The sequence below is a fragment of the Carcharhinus amblyrhynchos genome, chromosome 7 (assembly GCF_965287045.1).
Source record: "Carcharhinus amblyrhynchos chromosome 7, sCarAmb.v2.hapA, whole genome shotgun sequence".
Lineage (NCBI taxonomy): Eukaryota > Metazoa > Chordata > Chondrichthyes > Carcharhiniformes > Carcharhinidae > Carcharhinus > Carcharhinus amblyrhynchos.
The window spans coordinates 61,374,951-61,401,339 of NC_137330.1; the positions used below are offsets into that span (position 1 = coordinate 61,374,951).

General features: G+C 43.8%; 1 protein-coding gene across 1 annotated transcript in view; it reads right to left on the reverse strand.

The window, feature by feature from the left end:
• LOC145344995 (ectonucleotide pyrophosphatase/phosphodiesterase family member 3) overlaps positions 1 to 26,389 on the reverse strand; it is a 101,645-nt gene that overhangs the window by 68,625 nt on the left and 6,631 nt on the right. The window contains exons 2-6 of the mRNA XM_080192434.1: positions 20,157 to 20,244; positions 18,524 to 18,646; positions 10,504 to 10,629; positions 8,883 to 8,943; positions 2,787 to 2,884 (exon numbers count right to left, since the gene is read on the reverse strand). Of these exons, the coding sequence (XP_080048560.1) occupies positions 2,787 to 2,884; positions 8,883 to 8,943; positions 10,504 to 10,629; positions 18,524 to 18,646; positions 20,157 to 20,244 (496 nt within the window). The remainder of the gene's footprint in view (positions 1 to 2,786; positions 2,885 to 8,882; positions 8,944 to 10,503; positions 10,630 to 18,523; positions 18,647 to 20,156; positions 20,245 to 26,389) is intronic.

Consider the following 26,389-nt stretch of genomic DNA (forward strand, 5'->3'; position numbering starts at 1 on the left):
CTCGATTAATGAAGGCCAGTACACCATACGCCTTCTTGACCACCTCCTCCACCTGCGAGGCCGATTTAAGAGTCCTGTGGACCCGGACCCCAAGATCCTTCTGCTCCTCAACACTACTCAGACTTCTGCCCTTGATAGTGTACTCGTTCATCCCGTTGGTTCTGCCAAAATGGACGACTACACATTTATCCGCGTTGAAGTCCATCTGCCACTTCTCCGCCCAGTCCTGCATCCTATCTATGTCCTGCTGCAACTTTTGCCATCCTTCCAGATCATCCACAACACCACCGACCTTTGTGTCATCAGCGAACTTACTTACCCATCCCTCCACTTCCTCATCCAGGTCATTTATGAAAATGACAAACAACAAGGGTCCCAGAACAGATCCTTGAGGCACTCCGCTGGTGACTGACCTCCATTCAGAAAAAGCCCCATCCACAACCACTCTCTGCCTTCTGCAGGCAAGCCAGTTCTGGATCCACAAGGCCAAAGGCCCTTGGATCCCATGCCCTCTCACCTTCTCAAGAAGTCTTATAAAGTCTTATAAATATTGCATATAAAGCAATATTTAAGAGATTCTGCTATGACAAATGCCAAGTGCATGGAAGTATTCTGAAGTAATTTTGAAGATGTTATGGTGCCCTCTGGGTTCTGATAGGGAGAATTGCTGCACGTGGGAAAGGCAGAACACTTAGTGACCTGTCCATAGAAAGGCTCCAACAAGTTTGGAGGCGGCAGTCATGGTACCTGTGGGTCTGCAGCACAACAGGGAGATGGAGCAGAGGCTGCAGAGAGGGTATACTTTGATAAATTGCCTCCTGCCAACTTGGAACTGGACACTTTCTTGCCTCTTATTTGTGACAGAATGCTGTCTGGCAGGCCAGTCAATACACCCAGTACCTTGGTGTACATGTCCTTTAGCATTCTCTTAAATGGTTCTCATCCGCAGAACTCATCCTCTGGTAAGCTGTTAAATGGACCATCCTTTATCCCTGGCCGGGCTTGACTAATGACTGGTTGACTCATCATGTGCTGATCTCAATCTTATACCTGCCCCTGAAGTATATGAGGTATTTGAGTTGCAGGCTGTGTGTCAGATCAAGAGACAGTGCCTCCTTGTCAGTGATGCTCTCTTCCCTCCTTCTGGGTCTCTTGTGGTTGGCCAGGTGGAAGCTCTTGGGCGTCTGAAAACAGGGACTTGGAACAGGAAAGTGGAAATGGTGAAGGAACGTTGAGGTGGGAAGCAGGAGATCCATGGTCACACCATCTGTAACTGACTCATTATTCTAGATAGCAGGATAAGGATAAATTGTTTTTTAAGAAGGGCACAAGAAAGGAAAATGCCATGATTGTCAGTGTTCTCAGTGATATCGAATGCCATATGTCCCATTGCAGCTGGCCCCATAACACTGGGAACTATTTTGTTCATGTGGCACTGAAGATGTGGGTGTCCTTGTCTCTTGCTTGCTCTTTCCCTGCTATTGTGTTTCACCTTGTATGCTAGAGAGAGGGCAGGTTATCGGTGATTAGGCAACACTGTGTATGTGATGTGCTTGCCAGGGCTCGTAACTTGTGTCATGTGGACGCAGCATGAGTTGGGTGCAAGGCTGACATCATCAGGAGGGTGAGGTAGAGTCTCTGAATGTTAGCATGAATGCTGAGCTCCGGTGAATACTGCTGGGTAAGTGTTGGGGTGTGCTGCATTGAGCAGCATGAAAAGCTGGTTTTATGTGGGGGTGTAGGAGATATTTTACGAAGATACAGTCACTCACCTTGACCACCCAGGTGAGATCATTAGACTGTTTGTAGCACAGCTGTCAGGTCCTTGGTTCCAGACTCCAAAGGCTGGCCTACAAGTCACCTGCTCCCATTTATTAATGACAGCAGTCCTCCAGGACCTCTTGTCCCATTCCCCCTTCCCCCATTCCCACTCCAGCAATCCATGGTGTCTCTCTTCCTACCCACCTCCGACACTATTTTTGCTACCACCACACCTAACACTCTCGAACATCCTTTTTGCACGTTGATCCATTTTCCATTTTTAAATTTCTGGCAAGCTTCTTCATTGCAGCTTCCCTTTAAGAATGACCTCCCATCTTTAAACATCTTCTCACTTTACATAATCTAATTACAAAAGTCTCTGGCTCCTTACTCAGCACAGAGGCAGCAAGCAGTAAAGAAGCCTCATGTCACAATCAGCACACTGAGGTGTGAGCACCAAATTTAGTATCAACAGAATGGGGATGGGCAGGTCACGAATCACTGAATGTTTAATCCCCTGTGTCTGGTTTAAAACTCAATTCCATAATGTCTCAAAATAGTATCTTTTTTTGTCTTACAATTTTATCAGAGAAGTGGTTAGAATTTCAGTTTGCATTTTTCAAATTTGGATTTTGTCACTATTATTTAAAAACAAAACATAGCTCAAGGATGTTTTTAGGATTTTGGAAAATTACATTTGAATGCATTTTCCAGATAATTAAAACAGGTTTAGAAAGTTTAAATTGGGGAAAGGAACAAGTGGATTGAAACTGTGCTGTATGTTATTGGTAATGTAACACATTGTACAGAAATTTTTTTATAAAGATATTAATCCATTTATTATTGCTTTGTTAAAATAGCTGGCAGGAAGTTCCTATAGATGGGTTAGTACTTTGGGTAGTACTTTTGTACTGCATAATATCAACCCAAAAGTGTGTTTACTCTAACAGAGTAGGATTTTGAGCGTAAGCATATATTCCAGCTGGCTGGAGGCTTTCACTTCATTTCTGTTTTTAGTTACTTACTGAGTTTCTCAATTACTGGCAGAAAGCTGCACCAGGTCTTTAAATACTCGGCTCTGAAACCATCCAATGAAATCAAAATCAAAGGTGGGCGAGAAAACCTGAAATCAAGGATCACAAGTTATATTACCTCTGTATAATTTACAATGGTGTAATAAAGGATACATCAGACTCTGTCTCACACTAAGCTCAACAGAGAACCTAATAAGCTTGGCAAACTGTTAAAGATCAGCTTGTAAAAAGAGTGCAAATACTAACAATTGCACATCAGCATATGGTTTGCTGCATCTGCAACATTACAGAATAAAAACCACAAATTGTATTAACTTGCATACTCCCAGCTTTGAATCACTGGTCATGCAGTAAAGTTCATCCAGAACCTGATACAAGACATCCCAGCCTGCCCTCTGCATTTCCAGGGTTGCTTGCTTAAGGCAGAACTTCACTTTGCACAAGATTTGGGGTGGAATTTAATGCCCTCCTTGTGGTGAATTTGGTGGCATGGGGCATTCAATTCAGTGAGAAAGTGGCGAGTGGGGTTGCTGCTACCTTCTCGTTTCTGCCCCTATTAAATCCATGGCTGGAAGGCTGGAGCCTTCCTGTGCTGCCAACCATTGAGGCCCACAACTAGGCAATGTCCTCATTCCATGTCTGCTGGTATTTACCCAGAGGAGACTCACCATTCAGCATCAGCTTTCAAGATGGAGGGAAGGCTGCTCATTCAAAGGCATTCAAAGTCTGATTGAGGAACCTGGCATCAGGAAAGAAGGCAGGGTGGGGGACACCACTGAAAGCTATCTCCTGCCTTTGCTGCTGATCCCCTCTCCTCCATGACCCCACCTGCAATACCCATTCTACCAATCAGTCACCTGTCGTCGCTCACTGATCCTGGGCTTTGGCACGGTGCATTGTCAGCAACAGCTGCCACCTTCCTGCCACTGACTGCAATGTCAGCTGCTAGCTTCTAATTGTTCGACAGCTCTCTGCAACTCAGACTCTTACTGAAATAGAGGCAGGGTTAATGAATTTAATGCATTTTTGTACCTAGCATACATCACAAACATAACCCTTCCTCGTGGCTGATCTCCTTAAGCTTATACTGCTCCTGGTATCAATATAAATTATTTATTCATGTTTTCTTTACTTGTTCATGTCTGTTATTCTTTAACTTTCATTTCCACAAAGACAGATAGTCAAATATGAATGTTAATTTTGCAGACATTGCAAACCTACCTGTTTGTGCTAAATGAACATTGTAGATAGATTGCGATACCGGCTTTTTAACAGGAAGCGTCCTGCTGGGACAGCTGCGGCTGCCCAAGTAACTTCAAGGAAGGAAATGCAACGCCGCTGGAAGCGTTGTGGGTCATGATCGGACCAAAGATTATATCGTGACTGCAGCTGCCAGATGGACTGTGAGTCCTGGTTGAATTGGGAGTTTGCGTTGTGATCAAAATAGGAAGACCTGCAGTCCTAACTGGAATCAGGAGTTTGCGTTGTGATTGATACTGGGATTCGTGATGTATAAATACCCACATGTATTTGTGTTCAATGAGAAGCCTGGTAAACCACAGTTAGGACCAGGTTTCTCCCAAAAGCTTTTGAAATAAAATTCACTGTATTTTGACTCCCCAACAGTCATAGAGGTGTCTTTTACCTATAACACATACACCTGTGTCCTTTATCCCAGTATAGGCTCACCACTGCCAGTTTAAGTAGCTGAGAGACAATTAACATGGCGGACTTTTCGGATAAAAGGTAATGTGGTGCAGATGAGACACCACTCCTCCTCCTCCTCCCCCCCCCCCACCAACCCTCTCCCCCCCCCCCCCCCCCCGACACACCCCCATCACCTCCATTAAATATCAACCCTGGTTTCTGGCAACACAAAAGGTGTGGTCGGAGAAAGGAATTCCCTGGTTAGCAACTTCTTTGGCCCCCGTCAGAATATTATCTGATAGGAATTCAAGAACAAATGAAATAGGAGCAGGAGTAGAATATAGGGGCTTTCAAACCTGTTCCAGCATCTGATACGAACACAACTGAACTTCTAGATCAACAGCATGTTCCTGCTATTTCCATAACCTTGGGTGCCTAAAAGTATATTGAATACAGGCTTGTATATGCTCGACAACTGACTAACCACAGCGCTCTGAGTTAGAGCATTCTAATGACTCACAATTCTGAGTGAAGACATTTCTTCACATTTTAGACTCAAATGATTAATTCCTTATCCTAAGACTATTCCTGGGAAACAGCCTGTCAGCATCTATCTTGTTTAAACCCCCTAAGTGTTTTATGTGTTTGAATGAGATCATCTTTCATTCTTCTAAATTTCAGAGAATATAGGCCCAATTTACTCGATCTCATAGGACAGCACCATCATTCCAGGAATCAAACTTCTGTTGCACCCCTCCATGGCAAGTATATGTTTCCTTTGGTAAAGAAATCAAAATTCTATCTAGTACTCCAGAGACAGGATTTTCAGATCCCACCTTGCCACCAAAAATATTGTCAGGTAACACATCCCCATCAATGCCAGCAGCCCTGCAGCTATTTAACGCTTCATAGAGCATTAATCCCTTAATCTAATACTCCAAACTCCTGCAATAAAGGCGAGTATACTGTTTGCCAATTGCTTACTGTACTTGCTATGTTATCTCTCTCTCTGTGATGCATGTACAAGGATATCCAAATCTTTATTCATACCAATATTTATTAATCCCTCACCATTTAAAATTATTCTGCTTTTCTATTTTTCAAACCAAATTGGCTAATTCTCACACTTTCCAATATTATATCCTATCTGGTATCCTCTTGCCAAAACGTTCAACCTGTCTATATCCCTCACAACCTCTATGCATCCTACTCACCACTTATCTCCCCAGTTAATTTTGTATCATCAGCAAACTTGGATACACTCAGTCCCCTCATCCACTTCATTGATAGGGATTATAAATTCAAAACGTCTGATACTGACCCTTTCAGCAATCTACTAGTTACACCTGTCATCCCACAAATATCCCATTTATCCCCGCTCTGTTTTCTATTCATTAGCATAGACTGAGAATTAGTTAATGTATTATCCCCCAACCCCATCTAGGTAACATATGTGTAACAATCTTTTGCGCAGCACTTTATCAAAAGCTTTTTGAAAATTCAAATATACTACATCTACTGGTTTTGCCTTATCTTTCCTGTTAATTATACCATCAAAATTCTCTTGTTCGTTTGATAATACAATTTCCCTTTCATAAATTTCTGTCAACTGTCTAATCAAATTAGGATTTCCTAAGTGCCCTACTACCATATCCTTAATTTTCAGGATGTGGGCGTCACTGGCAGTATTTATTGCCCATTCCTAGTTGCCCTTGAGAAGGTGGTGGTGAACTGCCTTCTTGAACCACTGCAGCCCCTGAGGTGGAGGTACACCCATAGTGCTAAATAACAGATTCTAACATTTTACTTGATACTGATGTCAGGTTAATTAGCATACAGTTCTCTATTTTCTTTCTCCCCTTTGATCAGTGGCGTTATATTTGCTTCCTTGAAATCCAAAGGGCTCATTCTAGAATCAAGGGGATTCGGGAAGATTAAAACTAATGCATCTTCTATCTCAACAGGAACCTCTTTTAAAACCCTCAGTTGTAGACCATCAGGTCCAGTGGATTGATTGGTTTTTAGTACAACTCATTTCCCAAGTACCATTCTTTACTAAAATTAATTATTTATACTATGTCCAGCATTGGCTCATAATTTCCTGATTCTCCAGTGCTGCATTTTCTGGATATCACAATAATGTGCTGGAGAATTCCTCTATGAAGTTCCCACATAAGGGTTTTTAAGAACCAACTTCCCGTGGACAATTGTGCTGTGCTGGTAACCATCCAACAATGTGATTTAAATCATTAACTTCAGATAGTTCTGCCAGTTTTACTCTGAAAGAATTGGAAGGATAAAAACACTTCTAACACCAGAGTAACTATTTTAAACAACCAGACTGAGCCTAACATGGGACACACTGCACACCCATGACTCCCCAAGCGACCCTACTCCCACTAGCACTCCCACCCTGACTCGTAGGGGAACACCAATACCCACCACCACAACCAAACAAACTTTGATCCAACACAGATGCCCCCTCCCCCTCCTGGCCTGACTCTAATCTCCCAAGGCCAATTCGACTCCCCTCCTCCTCACAGTCTGACCCAGATCCCCTCCTCCTCCTCCAGTCCAACACACGTAAGATGCTTTCTCGCTCCCAATTTTATCTCATCACCTATAATCAGGTTTAACAGATGTGCCTTGCCATTTTGTTTTTCTTTTCAGAAAAAACAAGTACGGTGATAGTTCCTAACCTTGGTTACCCTGCAGCGATCTCAATGATGGTTACGAGGTAGATGCATTTGTCTCTTTTTTGCTATTAATTCATGTGACAGGGCCTCTGACAGCAGGTGACAATGTTGTGGGAGAGCACTGAGCAGGCGAACTGTTTGGCCCTCTTCTTTTTGGGAGCAATGTCTTTGACAATCTGAGGGGCAGAGACAGATGCCATGAGGTGAGGGAGAAAACAGCAAGGGTGAGTCCAAGGCTTCACAGTAGCAGGAGCCCAGGGTAGCTTAAAGCCCTTAGTATGGCTAAAGAGTCAGTAAGGGAATTGGAAACCTAGTCAAACCAACTGATAGCACTCCTAGTCTGAGAAGCCTCATGAGAGAAAGAGAGTGAGAAAACTGGACTGCAGTCAGGAGCTGTACAACAGAACAAGCCTGATGAAGGGTATGTTGGAAAGCCAAGACTACAAGTAGAAAAGAGATCCGAAGCATCAGCAGTGAGTGTTCTGTAAACAGCTTATTTCTTGGAATTATGCTTTTTCTTGAGGGTTGATACTGCTTTGCTGCCAGAGGAATGAATAAATCTTCTTTTATAACTTTTGTGTAGTCTGTGTGCTTAAACCACTCATTCGTCCCTCTTGTTACAAATTATTTGTGTATTCAGATATAGTACCTTTAATTTTGATCCTTATTATTTTTCGCTGATGTGACCTTGGTCAATATTCTTCATTAACATTGTCAGGAAGGGGGAAGAACAGAGTTTAACACAGTCTGTTGATTGTACCAAAATGGCTACTCTGTTCATCCCTCTTAGGACTTGTCGGATGCACTCTTACCTTCCGTTCACGCCATGCACCTGCTGCAGGGAGGTCAGAGAATTTGGAGGCCAGCCAAATCTCCGTTCACTGCAGTGGGATGGGAAATTCGTACCAGCGTGAACAGTGATGAGATTCTGGCTGTAGTCTTTTTTTCTTACATTAACCTTCCCTTCCCCTTACTAATTTAAAGCCTGATCTGCGGGTATGTCTGGAGAAATGAAACGTGTCTGTCTGCAATCAATTTTTGGTGCAGCTCAACTGGGAGCTGATGCCTGATTCATGTCCTGGAACCCTGCAGAATTCTGCTTGCCTTCCTGTTGGGTCGCTAAATACTTGCATTTTTCACAATGCTTGGTGCACAAAGAAAGACTTGCATTTATATTGCACTTTCAATGACCTCCAGTGTTCCAAAGTGCTTGATAGACAATACAATTCTTCTGAGGTGCAGTCACTGTTGTATATAGAAAATGTGGCAGCCATTTTTCACATGACAATGTCCCACAAGCAGCCATGTGAAAATGAAGAGATAATCTCCTTTTGCAATGTTGATTCATCAGGAAATTAGCCAGAACTCACCAGCTCTTCTAAATAAATAACTATCACAGTATCTTTAACATCCACCTGAGAGAGCAAATGAAATCTCCATTTTATCTCTCATCTCATGGCTCCTTCTGACAGTGTAGCACTCCCTCAGTCAAACTTATAACTCCGAGCTAAGGGTGCCACCATAGCGAATTCCAGGACACTTAAGCATTTGCTTAACTGGGTTACTGTATAATGAGTGTTAGAAAATTGATTATATGCACAAACCAAAATGTGCACTGTGCTGGCAAATCAAATAATGATTCTCTTGGATGTAACCTGTCCATTTTCATCACACTAAGTTTCCTTTTCCCTCTATGACATAAACCGTTGAGCTGACAGGTTCTTCAAATTCCAGCATCTCTTACCCTGCTGGACATTGAGGAGTACGGATTTCTTCACATTGATCTTCCATCCAGGGTGTTTCCGCTACACAAGAAATGAAATCACAGAAGTCAGCTTTTGAAATTTCCAAGTGGCCCCCAAACAGAGTATTTTCAATAAATTAGGTACACTTATTGTCATATTCATCACCTAGAACCAATGCTACAGCTGGCAGGAATCCATAAATACTTACGGGGAGGCGATAGCCTAGTGGTATCATCACTAGACCATCAATCCAGAAACTCAGCTAATGTTCTGGGAACCTGTGTTCAAATCCCACCATGGCAGATGGTGGGATTTGAATTCAATAAAGAAAATCTAGAATTAAGAATCTACTCATGACCATGAAACTATTGTCAATTGTCAGAAAAAAACCATCTGGTTTACTAATATCCTTTAGGGAAAGAAATCTGTCGTCCTTACTTGGTCTGGCCTACATGTGACTCCAGAGCCACAGCAACGTGGTTGACTCTCAACTGCCCTCCAAGGGCAACTAGGGGTGGATAATAAATGCTGGCCAGCCAGTGATGCCCAAATCTCATGAATGAATAAAAGAAAATACTTGACACAAAGAAATAAAACATTAATTTGTGTTTTAACTCAAATTACACCACAAAACCAGTTAACTTCTGTCATTCAATAAATAAGAAATATTGCTGGAAAAACGAAATGCTGCCGTAACTTCTCATCAGGGCAGTTTGCAAAAATACATATACCATAAATGGGGAGCAGTTGACTTGGCCTTGCTGGTGGAACCAGAGGCTACTGAGGCCCCTCAGGGAGGCCAAGGGCAAGGGGGGGGTATCCCTTGGGGAATTCCACCCTGGCACCTGGACAATGCCCACCAGGTAGTGTCGCAGTAGGGCCACTAATGGTGGAGTCAGTGTGGGGGAAGGGCCTGCTGTCACTCTGCAGGGATCATTGGGGGAGAGGGGGGCCTCACTGCCACTCTGCAGGGGAGGGCGGTGGATCCGCGATTGGTTGGGGAAAGGCAACGGGTCTGCAATCAGTGTGGGAGGGAGGTCCAAAATCAGTCTGGGTGGTGAGGGGAGGGTGTCTGCAGGGGCTATATCTCAATCCGCGGGACCCTGCGATTGCGGGGTGGGGCAGCTGCTTCTGACAGCCTGCACTAGCAGGGACCTGACAGCTCTCTTTTCTGTCAGACCCCCGCTACTGCTAATGTGCATGTGCAGCATCAGAAGCCTGCACATGCGCACTATCTCCCTCTGCAGGGTTTCAAGTGTATTAAGCCCTGTCCACAGACTTCTGCAGCAAGCAACAGACTCGCTGATATTTTTGCAGGCAGAGTGTGAATGGTAGGGGAGGCACTAAAAACATATCCAAAAGTCAGATCTGAAGCTCTCCCAGTTTAAAGACCGCCCAGCACTTAGGAAAAAAATAGTTAAATCGCTTTCGTTGAGTCTACAGATAACACAGTGGCTTATGCTGGTACCACAACTCTGGAAAAAGGAAATTTACATTTGAATCTAGATATGATGAGGAAATAGGGCCACATCTTACAGAAAACATTTAATGTAGGTAACTGTAGAGTTAAGCGCATCGGGTTGGGCTAATGATAAAACGTGAACAGTTGAAATTCTTTACCTTTACAAACCGTCTTGTAATCAGTGCAGCAATCACCATGTTCCAAACAATCATCAGAACATGAACAATGGCTCATGGGTAAACGCGTTTCACCACAGCGGAACTTGTTGCATGTCCAGAGCTTAGCTTAATTACAAAAATATCCAGTTAATCTTGCTTCCTCAGAAGAAAATGCAAACAGTTAGAATGGCAAACATTGAGTATCATGTATCTGTCATTCTGAATTCAAAGGAAATAGCACTGTATCACACCTGAGAAATATGTTAAGGTGTTTAACATACAATAAGTCATTGTGTATACAGTGACTTGTTTCATAGTCAAACACTTTTCATATAGGGAGGTCATACTGGCAACAATAATATGAACCACTAGTTAATCTGTTTTCATTTGAGGAAGGGTTATCGGTCAGAAGCCGACAGACAACAATAGTGGAACCAAGACCGTGGCTGGAATTTTTCAGCACTCCACCCCGCCATCCATCCCCCATCCCTCTCCACCCCAGCAGTCGGTTTTCCTGCAGCAAAGGGGGCTCATTATTGGCCAAGATCTTCCTGTCTTGCCAAAGTTGATGGCAATTTGCATGGACTGCCAGTGCTGCCGCTAGGAAATCTGCAGCGAGGTTCAACTTTGGCTAGACTGTAAAATCGCTCCGGCAGGAAGGGCCCAAAAATCCCACCCTTTAACTTTTGTCCTAGCCACTGGATCAGGCAATAGAAGCTTAGTTTCCTATCTTCCTTTACGACAAATACACTTGTAAAGCAAACACTCACACCTTTTTACAATCTGGAATGTACTTCTATCTGGATAATTGTGGTTAGTTCAGGGATCCTAAAGGACACAAATCTTTGCATTCTGCTTTACTGGATATACCACATGATTTTCTTGACTTTGCTAGATGGGAGAACAAAGACTCTAGCAAACCATAGTTCAAACCATAAACATTTCATCAAGCGAATTTATTTATTTATTTATTTATTTAAGTGATGGTGAAATTGTTGGAGAAGATTCTTAGGAATAGGATCTATACACATTTGGAACTGAATGGTCTTGTTAGCGTCAGACAGCATGGTTTTGTATGAGGGACGTCATGTCTCACTAATAATGATTGACAAGGGAAGCGTTGTGGATGTTGTATACATGGACATTAGTAAAGCATTTGACAAGGTCCCTCATGGCAGACTGGTGCAGAAGATTTAATCTCATGGGATCAAGGATGAACTAGCTAGATGAATTCACAACCGGCTTGGCCACAGAAGACAGAGGGTAGTGGTGGAAGGGTGTTTTTCTGAATGGAGATCTATAATGAGTGGTGGTCCACAGGGATCAGAGGTAGGACTTATGCTGTTTCTAATATATATAAATGACTTGGAAGAAAACGTAGTTGGTCTGATTAGCAAGTTTGCAGATGACACTAAAATTGGTGGAGTTGCAGATAGTGATGTAGATTGCTAGAGAATACAGCAGGATATAGATAGGCTGGAAAATAAGGCGAAAAATGGCAGATAGAATTTAATCCGGACAAATGCGAGGTGATGCACTTTGGTAGATCCAATTTAGGTGGGGAGCTATAAAATAAATGGCAGAACCATCAGGAGCATAGACACACAGAGGGATCTGGGAGTATAGGTCTCCATATCCTTAAAAGTGGCAGCACAGGTGGAAAAGAAAGCATATAGCATGCTTGCCTTCATTGGATGGGGCATCAAGAATAAAAGTTGGCAAATTATGTTACAGTTGTATAAAACGTTGATTAGGCCACATTTGGAATACCAAAAGGACATGCAGGCTTTGAAGACAGTACAGAAAAGGTTTACCAGGATGTTGCCCGGTATAGAGGTATTAGCTATAAGGAGAGATTGAATCAACTGGAAAGATGAAGGCTGAGGGATGATCTGATAGAAGTTTATAAAATTATGAAAGGTATAAATAGGATGAACAGTTGGAAGCTTTGTCCCAGGGCAGAAATGACAATTAAAAGGGGGCAAAGTTCAGGATAAGGGGGGAAAAGTTCAGTGGACATATTCAGGGGAAGATTTTTTACGCGAAGGTGGTGGAGGCCTGGAATGCACTGCCAAGTGAAGTGGTTGAAACATTAGCCACACTTAAGCCTTATCTTGATAGGCATATGAACAAATAGGAATGGAGGGATATAAGTGGTTGGTCTAGATTGGACAACATGATCGGCGCAGGCTTGGAGGACCGAAGGACCTGCTCCTATGCTGTACTGTTCTTTGTTCTTTTGAAATGGCTTTTATGAAAAGTTTCAAAATTGTGAAATATTTGAAGAGTAAACAATCAAAGACTATTCCCATCGACGGTGAATTGGTGCCCAGGGAAATACATTGAGAATCATTGCTTGAAAGATGGAGCAGACGAGTGAAGGAGCAGAGAGACAGATAAGAAATTACCTGTTAAAAACCTGTTTAAATAAGTTTAAAGCATTTTCGTAGTAAGAACTTACCTTGTAGAACTGTTTAAATCATTTAAAAGCATTTTTGTGGGCTTTTTGTGTTTACTGCTTTAAGAATTCTAAGGGAGTGGATAGCAGGGAGTTGTGGGGGAGCAGGCTTTAAAACAGCGCCAGGTTTAAAAGGAGGCCTGGTGTAGACAGCGGGCAGCGTTGGAGCAGGCAGCAGAGTGAGAGGGAAGCAAAGCGAGCTATTAGGGCTTAGGAGCAAAAGGGCTTGGGAGGAGCTCCAGCTCAATGTAGATGAGCTGGCCTCTGAGCTACAGACACTGAGGCTCATCAGGGGGAGAGAGGGTGCCATTGTCAATGGGGTGCAAGTGACATCCACCACCCCTAGACTGGCTAACTCTAAGGGTCAGGAACAAGAGGGGGCTGCTGAGCGGAGGAAGGAGGGTGGGGAGTGGAGGAAGGAGGGTGGAGAGCGGAGGAAGGAGGGTGGGGAGCGGATGCCTCAGCCTCTCAATCTGCATAACAGGTTTGAGGTTCTTGCTTCCAGTCTGGACGAGAACGAGGGAGGTGAGATTGGTGAGCAAACTGCACACAGTACAGTGATGCAGACGCAGGACATAGGCAAAGAGAAGGTGAAAAGGAACGTAGTAGTAATTGGGGATAGTGAGGTGAAGGGTATTGACACTGTCCTTTGTCACAATGACAAAGTGCACAGAAGGGTGTGTTGTCTGCCTGGTGCTCGGGTCCGGGATGTCGTATCTGGGCTGCAGAGGAACCTGGAATGGGAGGGTGAGAATCTGGTCGTCGTGGTACATGTGGGAGCCAATGACGTAGGCAAAATGCAAACTGAGGATCTGGGAAGGGAGTATGAAAAGCTGGGAATGGAATTAAAAAGTAGAACCAACAAGGTGGTTATCTCTGGGCTACTGCCTGAACCGAGTGCAGACGGGCGTAAGGTTGATAAGATTAAGGAAGTGAAAGGGTGGCTTAGGGATTGGTGTGGGAGGAATGGGTTTGAATTTATGGGGCATTGGCATCAGTATTGGGGTAGGTGGGACCTGTTCAGGTGGGATGGGGTTGGTCTGAGCCATGCTGGGACCAGAGTCCTGGTGAATCGTGTAAATAGGACTGTAGACAGGGCTTTAAACTAATTAGGGGGGAGAGGGTGCGAGGGTAGGTGACATTACGGGGTCTGAAGTTAAGGAGAGGGTACAGGTAAGGGAAGAGGCCGAGGATGTCCCAATAATAAAGGGAGTAGGGGGCGTGAGTATGGTTGGTGGCGTTCTGGCAAATAGGGTCCAGGTGAAGGCTGGGATGAAGGCACTTTATCTGAATGCACGAAGCATTCGGAATAAAGTGGATGAGCTGGTGGCGCAGATCAGCACAAATGGAAATGATTTGGTGGCCATTACAGAGACGTGGCTGCAAGGTGACAGGGACTGGGAGCTGAATGTCCAGGGGTATCAAGTGTTTAGGAAGGATAGGTGGGAGGAAAAAGTTGGGGGCGTAGCTCTGCTGATTAAGGATAGCATCAGGGTGGTAGCAAGGGATGATATAGGAACCAAAGAGCAGAAAGTGGAATCGTTGTGGGTGGAGATTAGGAACGGCAAAGGGAGGAAGACACTGGTGGGTGTCGTCTATAGGCCCCCAAATAATGATCTGGAGGTGGGGTGGGCTGTTAACACGCAAATAAGTGCGGCGTGCAGGAATGGAACAGCGATAATTATGGGGGATTTCAATCTACATATTGATTGGTCGACCCATGTTGGACGTGGGGGGCTCGAGGAGGAGTTCTTGGAATGCTGCCGGGTTAGTTTCCTTGAACAGTGTGTGTTGGAGCTGACGAGGGAGCGAGCTATCTTGGATCTGGTGTTATGTAATGAGGCGGGTAGAATTAGGGACCCTGTGGTGAAGGATCCTCTTGGGGAGAGTGATCATTGTATGGTAGAGTTTCTGGTGCAGATGGAGGAGGAGAAAGTGGGTTCCCGGACACGCGTCCTTTGTTTGAACAGAGGGGACCACGGTAGGATGAGAGAAGACTTGGCGAATGTTGACTGGGGGAGCACGTTGGAAGGTAGGTCTGCTGAGGAGCAGTGGAGGATCTTTAAGGAGATCTTTCTTGGTGCTCAGCAGAAATTTAATCCGATGGTTAAGTAGGACCGTAGGAGGAGAGGTAATAAGCCGTGGATAACGAAGGAGGTGAAGGAAAGTGTTAAATTAAAAGCGGAGGCGTTTAGAGTAGCTAAGAGTAGTGGGCGAGAAGAGGATTGGGAGAGGTTTAAATATCAACAAAGATTGACAAAGAAGTTGATAAAGAAGGGTAGGAGAAACTATGAAGCTGGGCTAGCGCTTAATATAAAAAAGGATAGCAAAAGTTTTTATAAATATATAAAAAGGAAGAGGCTGGCTCGGGTGAACATTGGACCCTTAGAGGATTAGAGGGGGGACTTAGTGGTAGGGGATGGGGAAATGGCTGAGGTCTTGAATAACTTTTTTGTTTCGGTCTTCATGGAGGAGGACATGCATAATTTGCCGGGTGTTAGCGATGGAAAGGTGGTAGGACTGGAGGGTCTCAATGACATTATTGTTACTAGAGAGGCGGTGCTCGACAGACTGGAGGGACTGATAGTGGACAAGTCCCCAGGACCGGATGGAATGCATCCGAGGGTTCTGAAAGAAATGGCAGAGGTGATAGTGGATGCCTTGGTGGTTATTTTCCAAACGTCGCTGGATTCCGGGAAAGTGCTGGAAGATTGGAAAACGGCTAATGTTACGCTGTTGTTTAAGAAGAGTGGCAGGCAAAAGGCAGGGAATTATAGGCCGGTTAGTTTAACGTCTGTTGTAGGTAAAATGTTAGAATCCGTGATCAAGGAGGAAATAGCGAGGCATCTTGAGGGGAATTGCTTGATAGAGCAGACGCAGCACGGTTTCGTTAAGGGGAAGCCGTGTCTGACAAATTTATTGGAGTTCTATGAGGATGTGTCTAGGGCGGTGGATAGAGGAGAGTCGGTGGATGTGGTCTTTCTTGATTTTCAGAAGGCGTTTGACAAGGTACCTCACAAGAGGTTATTGCAGAAGGTAAGGGGGCATGGAGTTGGGGGTAGGGTGTTAGCGTGGATAGAGGATTGGTTGTCAAATAGGAGGCAGAGAGTGGGGGTTAATGGGTGCTATTCGGATTGGCGGTTGGTGACTAGTGGAGTGCCCCAGGGTTCGGTGCTGGGGCCTCAGCTATTTACCATTTATATAGATGATCTGGAGGAGGGAACCGAGTGTAGGGTGTCGAAATTTGCTGACGACACCAAGATTGGTGGAACGGCAAATTGTGCGGAGGGTGTGGAGAGTCTGCAGAAGGATCTAGATAGGCTGGGCGAATGGGCCAGGAACTGGCAAATGGAATTTAATGTTGGCAAGTGCGAGGTGGTCCACTTTGGTAGGAATAATGGTAGGAAGGACTATTACTCACGTGGCGAAAAACTGCTGCAGGCGATGGTGCAGAGGGACCTCGGGGTCCTTGTGCATGAGTCGCAAAAACCCAGCTTGCAGGTGCAGCAGGTGGTCAGGAAGGCTAATGGGATGCTGGCCTTCATAGCAAGGGGGATTGAATATAAAAGTAGGGAGGTCTTGCTGCAGCTGTATAGGGCATTGGTGAGGCCGCAGCTGGAGTACTGTGTGCAGTTTTGGTCGCCGCACTTGCGCAAGGATATTTTGGCCTTGGAGGGAGTACAGAGGAGGTTTACTAGGCTGATACCGGAGTTGGGGGGGTTGAGCTATGAGGAGAGGCTGAATAAACTGGGCTTGTACTCATTAGAGTTTAGAAGAATGAGGGGAGATCTCATTGAGACATATAAGATGATGAATGGGATGGATAGGATAGAGGTGGAGAGACTCTTCCCGCTCAGAAAGGACAGTAGGACTAGGGGCAACAGCCTCAAGATAAAGTGGGGGCGGTTTAGAACGGAGTTGAGGAGAAACTTCTTCACTCAAAGGGTGGTGAATCTCTGGAATTCTCTGCCCGTTGAAGTGGTGGAGGCTGCCTCGCTAAATATTTTTAAGACGCGGGTTGATGGGTTTTTGATAAGCGAGGGGATTAAGGGTTATGGGGAGAGGGCGGGAATGTGGAGCTGAGACACGACAGATCAGCCATGATCTTATTGAATGGCGGGGCAGGCTTGAAGGGCTAGATGGCCTACTCCTGCTCCTATTTCTTATGTTCTTATGAAATGAGAAGAAATATTTTCACATTGAAGTGTATCAAAACCTATAATATTTTATCACCAGGGTCTTTTGAGGGAGAGCCTATAAAATCATTTAAAAGGGTTTTTTTTTGAATGTCTGAGGATGTGGATATGGGTAGGAAAATTGAACCAACTCAAAAAATCTATTTAAAGAGTTAGCACTTGAATTGTCTCCTTGATAGTTTAATTTTTTAATTGCATAGTCTGGATTTTAGTCCAGAGCAAGTTCGGTTCAGGAAATCTGATGTGAGGTCAGGAAAATCAGATCCCAAATGTCCTGTGGTTTTAATCTTCAGATCTCCTTTTAAAATTTTCTACTGGTATCCGGACCTCTGTCGGCCTGATTGACGAACTGGGAGTCTTTTAGGCAGGAAGACTGCTTCAACAGACCTCAGTCAAGGAGGGCAGGTAGCTCACGTGATGGAATTCCAATAACTGAGGTTCTGGTTTCCGATCACAGGGCGGGGTTTGGTAATGATTATTGGATGTGCAGATGTTGGGTAAAGGCTGTTGGGCATGGTGGGGTTGAAATGTTCATATTAGGGGAAACAGACAGTAGTTGGGAGCAAGGAACAGAAAGATCACGGTGAGCGGGGGATGGTGTTACAGAGTTGCTTGATTGGTTTGACGGTAAGCATTCCTGCTCTTCCTGTTCCACAAGCAACTCTGTAAAGGTACTTACCACAGGAATTCAGAGCATCTCATCTTCTCTCAGCTGCTAGGTTTTTCAAGGTCAGGGAAATCCAGCCAACATGAGTTAATGTTAAAATGAAGGCATGTGGCACCATTCAAATGACTAACCCAATTTCTATGAACTGATTGCTTACCTGCCCCTAGTCTCTTTCTGTTAAAATGAGAAGTGGATGGGTTTGAGATGGGTTGATTTCTGTCTCAATTTTTTTTTAAATTTTAACTCTGACCCAACACCAGCTTATAATGTGGATATGCTGGCGTTGGACTGGGGTAAACACAGTAAAAAGTCTGACAACACCACGTTTAAGTCCAACCAATTTATTTGATAGTACACTCACTCGGTTGGACTTAAACCTGGTGTTGTCAGACTTTTTACTGTGCCAACACCAGCTTACCCATTTTTGGGAGTTAAGATTCCACCCTATGATTCTAAATCATCACTGGTTTATAATGAGTTTTTCCCTCAAATAATTTTCCTTTAACAAATCAAAATATATTCCAAGCTATTGTTCAGAAATAATTACACGAAAATGTGAAAACCTCTAAACATGTTTCTTACACTCAAAATAATATTTTTCAATAAGAATAATGATAGCAGGAAGAAGAGGGACAGCTGAAGCAGTTTTGGAAAAAGGATATTTGAAATGTTTGTGGAATTGATCTTTCTGATACATACCTGGCTGAAGACAGGTTTCTGTAAAATCCAGGCAACAGTTGTTAGTTTCATTACAGAGAACGTCACAACGACAGTTCCTGACTTCTTTATCATAGGGTAGAAAGCATCGGTTTCTGCAGCTAACTGGAAACATTAATTGGTCATTATCTGAGATAATAACAGAAGGCGCTATGATGTGTTAGGTTAACTCTATTTGTCAAGAAGTGAGTTAATTTTCAACTGAATTTGAGCTTGTCAGATCTGAAGTTACATAAAGGCTGAGAAAAGGGAACCACTAATTGTTCAGTTGGTAAGTGTACAGTTCATCTGGTGTTGGTCCCCCAACTGATGTAACTGAAGTCAGTATGTTGGTTCCCACAAGCCAAGGTTCCCACCAATCCTTTTTGGAATGTAAAAATGTAGTTTTGGACAAGGTCACGGCTGGAGTTCTAATGTTTACATGTTCAGCCCAGAAGTGAAGAAAGATTGGCTTCCCCTGACATTAAGGCAGCATTTGACTGAATGTGGCTTCAAGGATCCCTAGCAAAACTGGAGTCAAAGGAATTGGGGGAAAAGAAACTTCACTGCTTGGGTTCACATCTAGTACAAAGGAAGATGATTGTGGTTGTTGGAGCTCAGTTCCAAGACATCACTGCAGGAGTTCCTCAGGGTAGTATCCGAGGATCAACTATCTTCAGCTGCTTCATCAATGACCTTCCTCCCTCACAAGGTCAGAAATGGGGATGTTCACCAATCATTGAATAATCAGCCTGATTATATATTAATGTATATATTAGATCCTATTGAGGTGGCAGTGAATTTAAGATATAACTCCTTAAAGGTACATACACCTCATGTCACAACAGGTTACAAATCAGAACAATGATCAAGATTCTTGTTCCTGACTGGTGTCCAGTTATTGCTGCTGGAAGTGTGAATGTTGGACAAGATGCTTGGCCTGTGATACCACTGCAGTAGATTAGAGGGCTAGTTAATCTTTTTGACTAAATAAACTAAATCAAATTAACTGAGGGACAAATTTAAAAGGGGCAACCCCCAAAAAGGGAACCGCTCGAAACAGAAAACAAAATGAAACTTAAAACATCAAAGGGCTCAATAATACACCCCAGTCCCTGCTCAATGAGCATGGAAGGCCTCATGGTACCCTTAGACACCGCATGCTCCCTCTCCAGGTACACCCAGCCGTGAATGTAGCCATGGCAAACGGGCAGACAGTCAGTTCAGGAGAAACGACCCCCTTGGTCGCCCACTGCCCTGGACCTGTTTATAAAAAGTTTGGCCAGGCCCAGGAACAGATTCACGAGAAGGTGTCCACCCTCCCTACCCCTCCTCAGCACTGGGTGGACTAGAGGGCCAGTCTAGTGTAAGAAATTATTGTCGAGGCTAATAAATGAATTATGGCCATGCATCCAAGATACCGAAGGACATAAGTAATCATACTCCATATACAGGGGACTGTAGCGTTAACCTCCTTGTAAATAAAGGGTCAAATGCCCGTTTGGCTCCCTTTGCAGCAACTGAATGGAACAGTTGCCAGAACTGCTCCACTGAGAAATTTTGAATAATTGCTGTTGTCTAAGCAGCAGCCCCACCAAAAGTTTTTTAATGAATTGTTTAAAGAATCAGAACTCACGTGTTATTTCAACAGGAGCCGGCTGAGGCTTCAGGCCCAGTCCAAGTCCAAGTCCAAGGGATACAACAACGAAACAAACAGCCAGCACCTGCCAAGAAAGCATTGTCACCACATTAGTTCAATAAGATAACACAGGTAATAATGATGAAGTATCAAATTAAGTCATAATACTTCTGAATTCAGCACGCTGCAACCTTAGGTTCAAAGATGAAAGCATCTTATCTCATTGAAGATACCCATATCAGAAATCTTGCAAAATGTATGTTTATGAAATAGGTGTGGTACACTTATAGTCCTCTTCTGAAATCAGCACCTGATGTAAATTCATGTCTTTCAACATAGTGTATGCAACCTTAAAGCACATGATAAGTATAGGAAATTCTCAACTACAACTAATAGTACCTGAGCTGAGGATACTTGGGAATAATAATTACAATCCTGGAGAATTCTCAAAATGTCCAATTTCTATGTTTAAAAGATCAATTAAACTGTTCAATTATGATGCACTGACATCTATCTGCAGCTCTCTGCGGGTGATGCGCAATATCTGAAATCTGTTCGTAATTTCTAACCTTGTTGCAATTGGCGTTATCCAAATTTTGAACAATAAATATCTAAAGAATCCTTCTTTTTGATACAGAGGTTGGAATCTTTAGTAGTGGATGGGGGAAGTGATTTCCATTGGGGGTGTGGAGCTGGCGCGATGGTGGTGGGGAGATGGGGAGGGTGGCTGCAGGAAGGCTGAGCACACTCAAATTAATGCTGTTCAACTCATTACATATTCACTGCAAGGAGCTCACCGGATCTCGTGGTGGGCAGGAAGTCGTCATCCCCATAGTTCATTCATGGGATTGAAGAGCACCATATTTAGAGGGCACTGGGAGAGCTAATTCACTCTCTACAGGCCAGGAGCCTGCTGAGACCAGGATGTCACAGAATGCTTGGCCCTACAATTCAGCGAAGCCTCCCACCAGGTTCTTCTCCAGATCGTTTAGGAAAGGCAGGAAGTGCTGTTGCTGAGGGATTGCAGCACGAGGCCCTACTGTAGCCTGAATGGAGATTGCAGTGAAAGTTTATACCCACGGGGTCCACAGAACAAAAAGGATGAACAATCTGCTGCACTTTGCCAGCGTAAATGACACAGTCTGTTCACAGCAAATTGATACACATAAAGATATCTGAATAATTTACTCCAGTTACCATGTCCTTATTTTCCTCCCACTGTGCAAGTTTGCGAGTGCTCAGGCATGTCAGACCGGTGTTTGGGTTGCAGGACTCAGAGGCAGATTGGATATGCACATTGAATGCATGCCAGCCACTTCATTTGGTTTCTAATGTTCTATCAGTTATAGGGCATCCTGCTTGTTAAACATTTACTGGGGCAGGCTCAAGAAATGTTAAAGGTATACAAGGTTCTAACTGCCTCATTCAGTAATTGAGATGACAATAAAAACTCCTGGATTACTCCAGGACAAGAACATGACAACAGGAGGAAATGAGACAAACCAGAGGTAGTAGTCAGACATTCAAGTTCTCACCCCTTTCAAGGAGAAGGCCACTGAACTATCCAGAGAGAAGCAGGAGTGTGTCTGTGCTGAATATAAGACAAACTCCTCCAGGATTCCAGTCTGCAGTTGTCAGGTTCACCTATAACCATTGTCTGAGCCAGCTGTTCCATTTGTTTCCATGACCTGCCCTATGAAACCTTCAGCTGTCCAAATATTACTCTATGACTGACACTCTCCCAAATCCCACTTCCCCCTCTCACTCTGACTGTTCCTGCCACTGCCCTTTATCCTCAGTAACAACATCCAGGACCCCCATAGACAGCATGAACTTCAACCCTCTAGGGCCATTTCTCTCTCATCATCCTTGCTCGGCGACCCATCCTCCACCCAGCCATATGACCCCCAGATCCAACAAACAAGGCCTTTCCCCCTGTCCCACGTCTCTGCACCCTTCATCCCATGTCTCTGCACCTTCATAGCCTTTCTATCTGCCCAGATAGTCTACCTTCATTCGCTGGATAGCCTCCCATTCTTGGGCTGCCTCTAGTATCTTATCTGCACTCCACTCTACCACCTTTCCTCAGTGGTCTTGCCTCCCGTGTCCAGCCTTCGTGCAGCTTGGTTTACCAGCACCCAATCCGAATTAAGACATTTGTGAAAGCTCCTAGAGAGGTCTTCAAAGTTGTGGGAAAAGTCAGAAATGTGAACATTGTAATTTCTGACTGGCAGGGAAGTCAATTCGGAAGGGGAAATTAGTTCTAATGAGCGCGCCTGACATGCTAATACATCCAAAAGGGCTTTCTGACATTCTTTGTTGGGAACTTTGACCCAGTTTTTAAACCATCTTTAAAGTTCCAAGAACTTAATTCCAAAAATTCATCCTGCAGTCAGAAATTAACTTTTGGCTTCTCTCCAAATCAAGCTGTCCCACTTGCCAAGCTTCTTGCTGCTGGTGGGACCAGAAAATTCCACCCAGAGTTTGAGAATTAAATTCTACCAGTTCTGATGAGAGGTAGGCATGAAAGATGAACCCTGTTTTACTGCCCAGGGATGCTGCCAGACAAGTGCTAGCGCATGTACTGCAGGATCTAGGAGAACACTACTGCCACAGTAACTAAAGATGCTAATCTACTCATCAGAATTCAAATAAGGCAGGCCTAAATTAGGACTCTAATTTACATATAAAAGAGAATTAAAATCTGTGGCTAAAAGGGATGATTGAAAAATGGCCGAACCCAATATTAGGTCAAACGTCTTAGTCTTACTGCCCACAGTAACTATTTTGCACTTTATTTGTGTTTTGAAATGCACTCATATTCTATCTGGCTTGCTGTGGCTTGCTGTGGATGTATTAGCATGTCAGGCGCACTCATTAGAATTAATTTCCCCCTCCAAATTGACTTCCCTGCCAGTCAGAAATTACAATGTTCACTTTTCTGACTTTTCCCACAACTTTGAAGACCTCTCTAGGAGCTTTCACAAATGTCTTAATTCGGATTGGGTGCTGGTAAACCAAGCTGCACGAAGACTGGACACGGAAGGCAAGACCACTGAGGAAAGGTGGTAGGGTGGAGTGCAGATAAGATACTAGAGGCAGCCCAAGAATATGACTGCCATGAGGAGCTCTCTATATACAGCCATTTTATGTTCATAGTAGCTAGTAGCAGGAGTGGCCCATTGAGCCTGCTCTGCTGTTCATTTTGATCATAGAGGAATCATCATTCTCAATATCCTTGTTTCCCCCCTTCTCCCTTTAGCCCCAAGAGCTATAGAAATGAGAAGCAGGAGTAGGCCAAATGTTTACACTCAAAAGACTAGGCTTTGAGCTTGTAATACATCTGCTTCAAACAAGCATTACAAAGCTCAATTTTTAAACTGGAACATACGCTTAAGCTGGAACACAGCTACTTTCGACTATCTTGCATAATACTTGATCATTGTAAAGCGACTTGTTCTCAGTTACTCTTTAATTGGTCGAAGCATTAACAGTAGCCTTAAATTGCAAAAGATTGCTTCAAGACGTCATTTTAATCAGGCAAAAATAGCATCTGGAGAAAAATGTGGTACAGCTCACAATCTAATTGTGCAATTAGATCAAAATCTATGTACAAAGAGAAACATTTGATCAATGTAAAATCTGGAGTAGAAACTACAACACAAGATAGCTGTGATCTACCATAAGTGATTCACTCTGGGCGGATGCAAGTTTAAATTTAAATTATTTATAATTTAAACACTGTCCCAGTCTACTGTTAATTTCTTTGGGACTTCCAGCAAGTTCATAGAATCCCACGATGTAGAAGGAGGTCATATGGCCCATCGAGTCCACACCGACCACAACCCACCCAGACTCGAAACATTGGCTCTATTCTCTCTCCAAAGAAACTGTCAGACCTGCTGAGACTTTCCACCGTTTTCTGTTTTTCTTTCAGATTCCAGCTTTTATTTTCCTTTTATCTTGGTGTTTAATTGGTACTCTGCACTTTTTTTTATTGAATTTCCAACTTGAAGATATGGAATCTAAGTATTGAATTCACGTAAAAACTGGTGTAAATCATGCTGCTTTTTTCAGTGGGAGTTTAAAGAAGAATTTCCCACACTCCGCGCAGAGTGCACCAGCATAAATCACAGAAGTCTGTAAGCGGATCCTATCCCTGCTAGAGAAGCTGACGGCATAGCGCTGAGTGGGCGAGCGCCGATTTGTCAGTGCCAAGACTGGCATATGCGCAGTGGCCCCTGTCAGCCTCCTGATTGCTGGCCAGCCCTGCAACTCCACAATGCCAGCCCTCTTCTCCCCTGACAACCCAATCGTTGGCCCTCCAAGCATGCCCAGGCCCAACACTGACCACCCCCTCCCCCCACCCTGCCCCAGCCCCCAGCCAGAAATCTGGCACTGGAGACCCGCTTGGCCAGATGTCCAACACAGATCATGCTAATCCGGCTCTGTTGAAATATCTTGGAAGGAAGAATCATCCTTGTGAAGTCTAGAAGTCAATTGACCTTTGAGTATTGAGTAAACTGTGAAAAATAGCAGATGCAAATTCCACAGGTTGTTTTGTCTGGGTGTGCCCATCCATAGGCAAAGCCTCCACCCATGATTATTCCATCAGGAACTTCCCAGAAGCTTGAGCATAAATCATTTATGTCATCTAATCTCCAGCAGCCACCTTAGCCTTGTGGTCAAGGTTCATTTTTTAAATAAAAGACTATTTCAGAAAATTATATCCTGAATGCAGTCCGTACTTAAAGTTATGAATAGAACGTGCCTTCACTGGGCATGGCACTGATAAATCATAGAATCCATACAGTCTGGAAGGAGGTCATTTGGCCCAATGATCCTGCACCGACAATAGTTCCACGCAGGCCCTATCCCTGTAACTCCATGTCTTTACCCTGCTGGTCCCCTTGACGCTAAGGAGCAATTTAACGTTGCCAATCAACTTAACCCACACATCTTTGGAGTGTGGAAGGAAATCGGGATACCTGGAGGAAACCAACACAGACGCGGGGAGAATGTGCAAACTCTACACAGACAGTGACTCAAGGCCAGAATTGAACATGAGTCCCTGGTGCTATGAGGCAGCAGTGCTAACCACTGTGCCAACGTGCTGCCATCTGAATTAATTTTCCAGCTGCAGCAATGTTGGATAACTAAGAGTGAACAACATTAGTTTTTTAATAATAGCAATTAGTAACACAACTCTTTGAATTGGGGAGTGGATCCCCTACCTACTGTGACTTTAATAGAAGAGCCACAGGAGCTACAAACTAATGACAACACCATTTTTCCTGGATTTCTACTATCATTATGATGGATGGGCTGGAAAATCCCCATGGAAATTCATACCAACTCCCCAATCTCCAGGTGTCATAATATGCAAGTCTGTTTTCTTTGTTGAACTCTTTCCTCCTTTTGACTAAGATGTTTAACAGGTGAAAAAAATCTACATTTTTCCTATCAATTTATTTAAACCATTGTTCCAGTTTTATAATTGTACTTACCACCTGCTGAAATTAGTGAACAGATCATTTTCATTTATTTTTAAACAGTGTGTGGGCATCCCTGGCTTATTGCCCATCCCTTACTGCTCTCCATTTCACAAGGCATTTGAGAATCAGCCACAGTGCTGTGAGTAAGAATCACAAGTTGGCCAGACCAGCTAAGGACAGATTCCCTTTCCTAAAGGACATTAATGGACCAGACAGGTTTTTATGCCAATCATTAAGCTTTTGATTCCAGATATTTATTGAATTTAAATTTCACCATCTGCTGTGGTGGGATGCGAACCTGTTGCATAAGGTTAAATCTCACAGGATCCAGGGAGAGGTAGTTAAATTAATACAAAATTGGTTTGATGACAGAAGCCAGAGAGTGATTCTAGAGGGTTGTTTTTCAAACTGGAGACCTGTGACCAGTGGTGTGCCTCAGGGATCAGTGCTGGGTCCACTGTTATTTGTCATTTATATTAATGATTTGGGTGAGAGTATAGGAGGCATGGTCAGTGAATTTGCAGATGACACCAAGATTGGTAGCATATTGGATTGTGAAGAAGGTTACCTTGGATTGCAAGGGGATCTTGATCAATTGGGCCAGTGGGCTGATGAATGGTACATGGAGTTTAATTTGGATAAATGCAAGGATGCATTTTGATAGATTGAACCAGGGCAGGACTTACTCAATTAATGGTAGGGCATTGGGGAATGTTATAGAACAAAGATATTAAG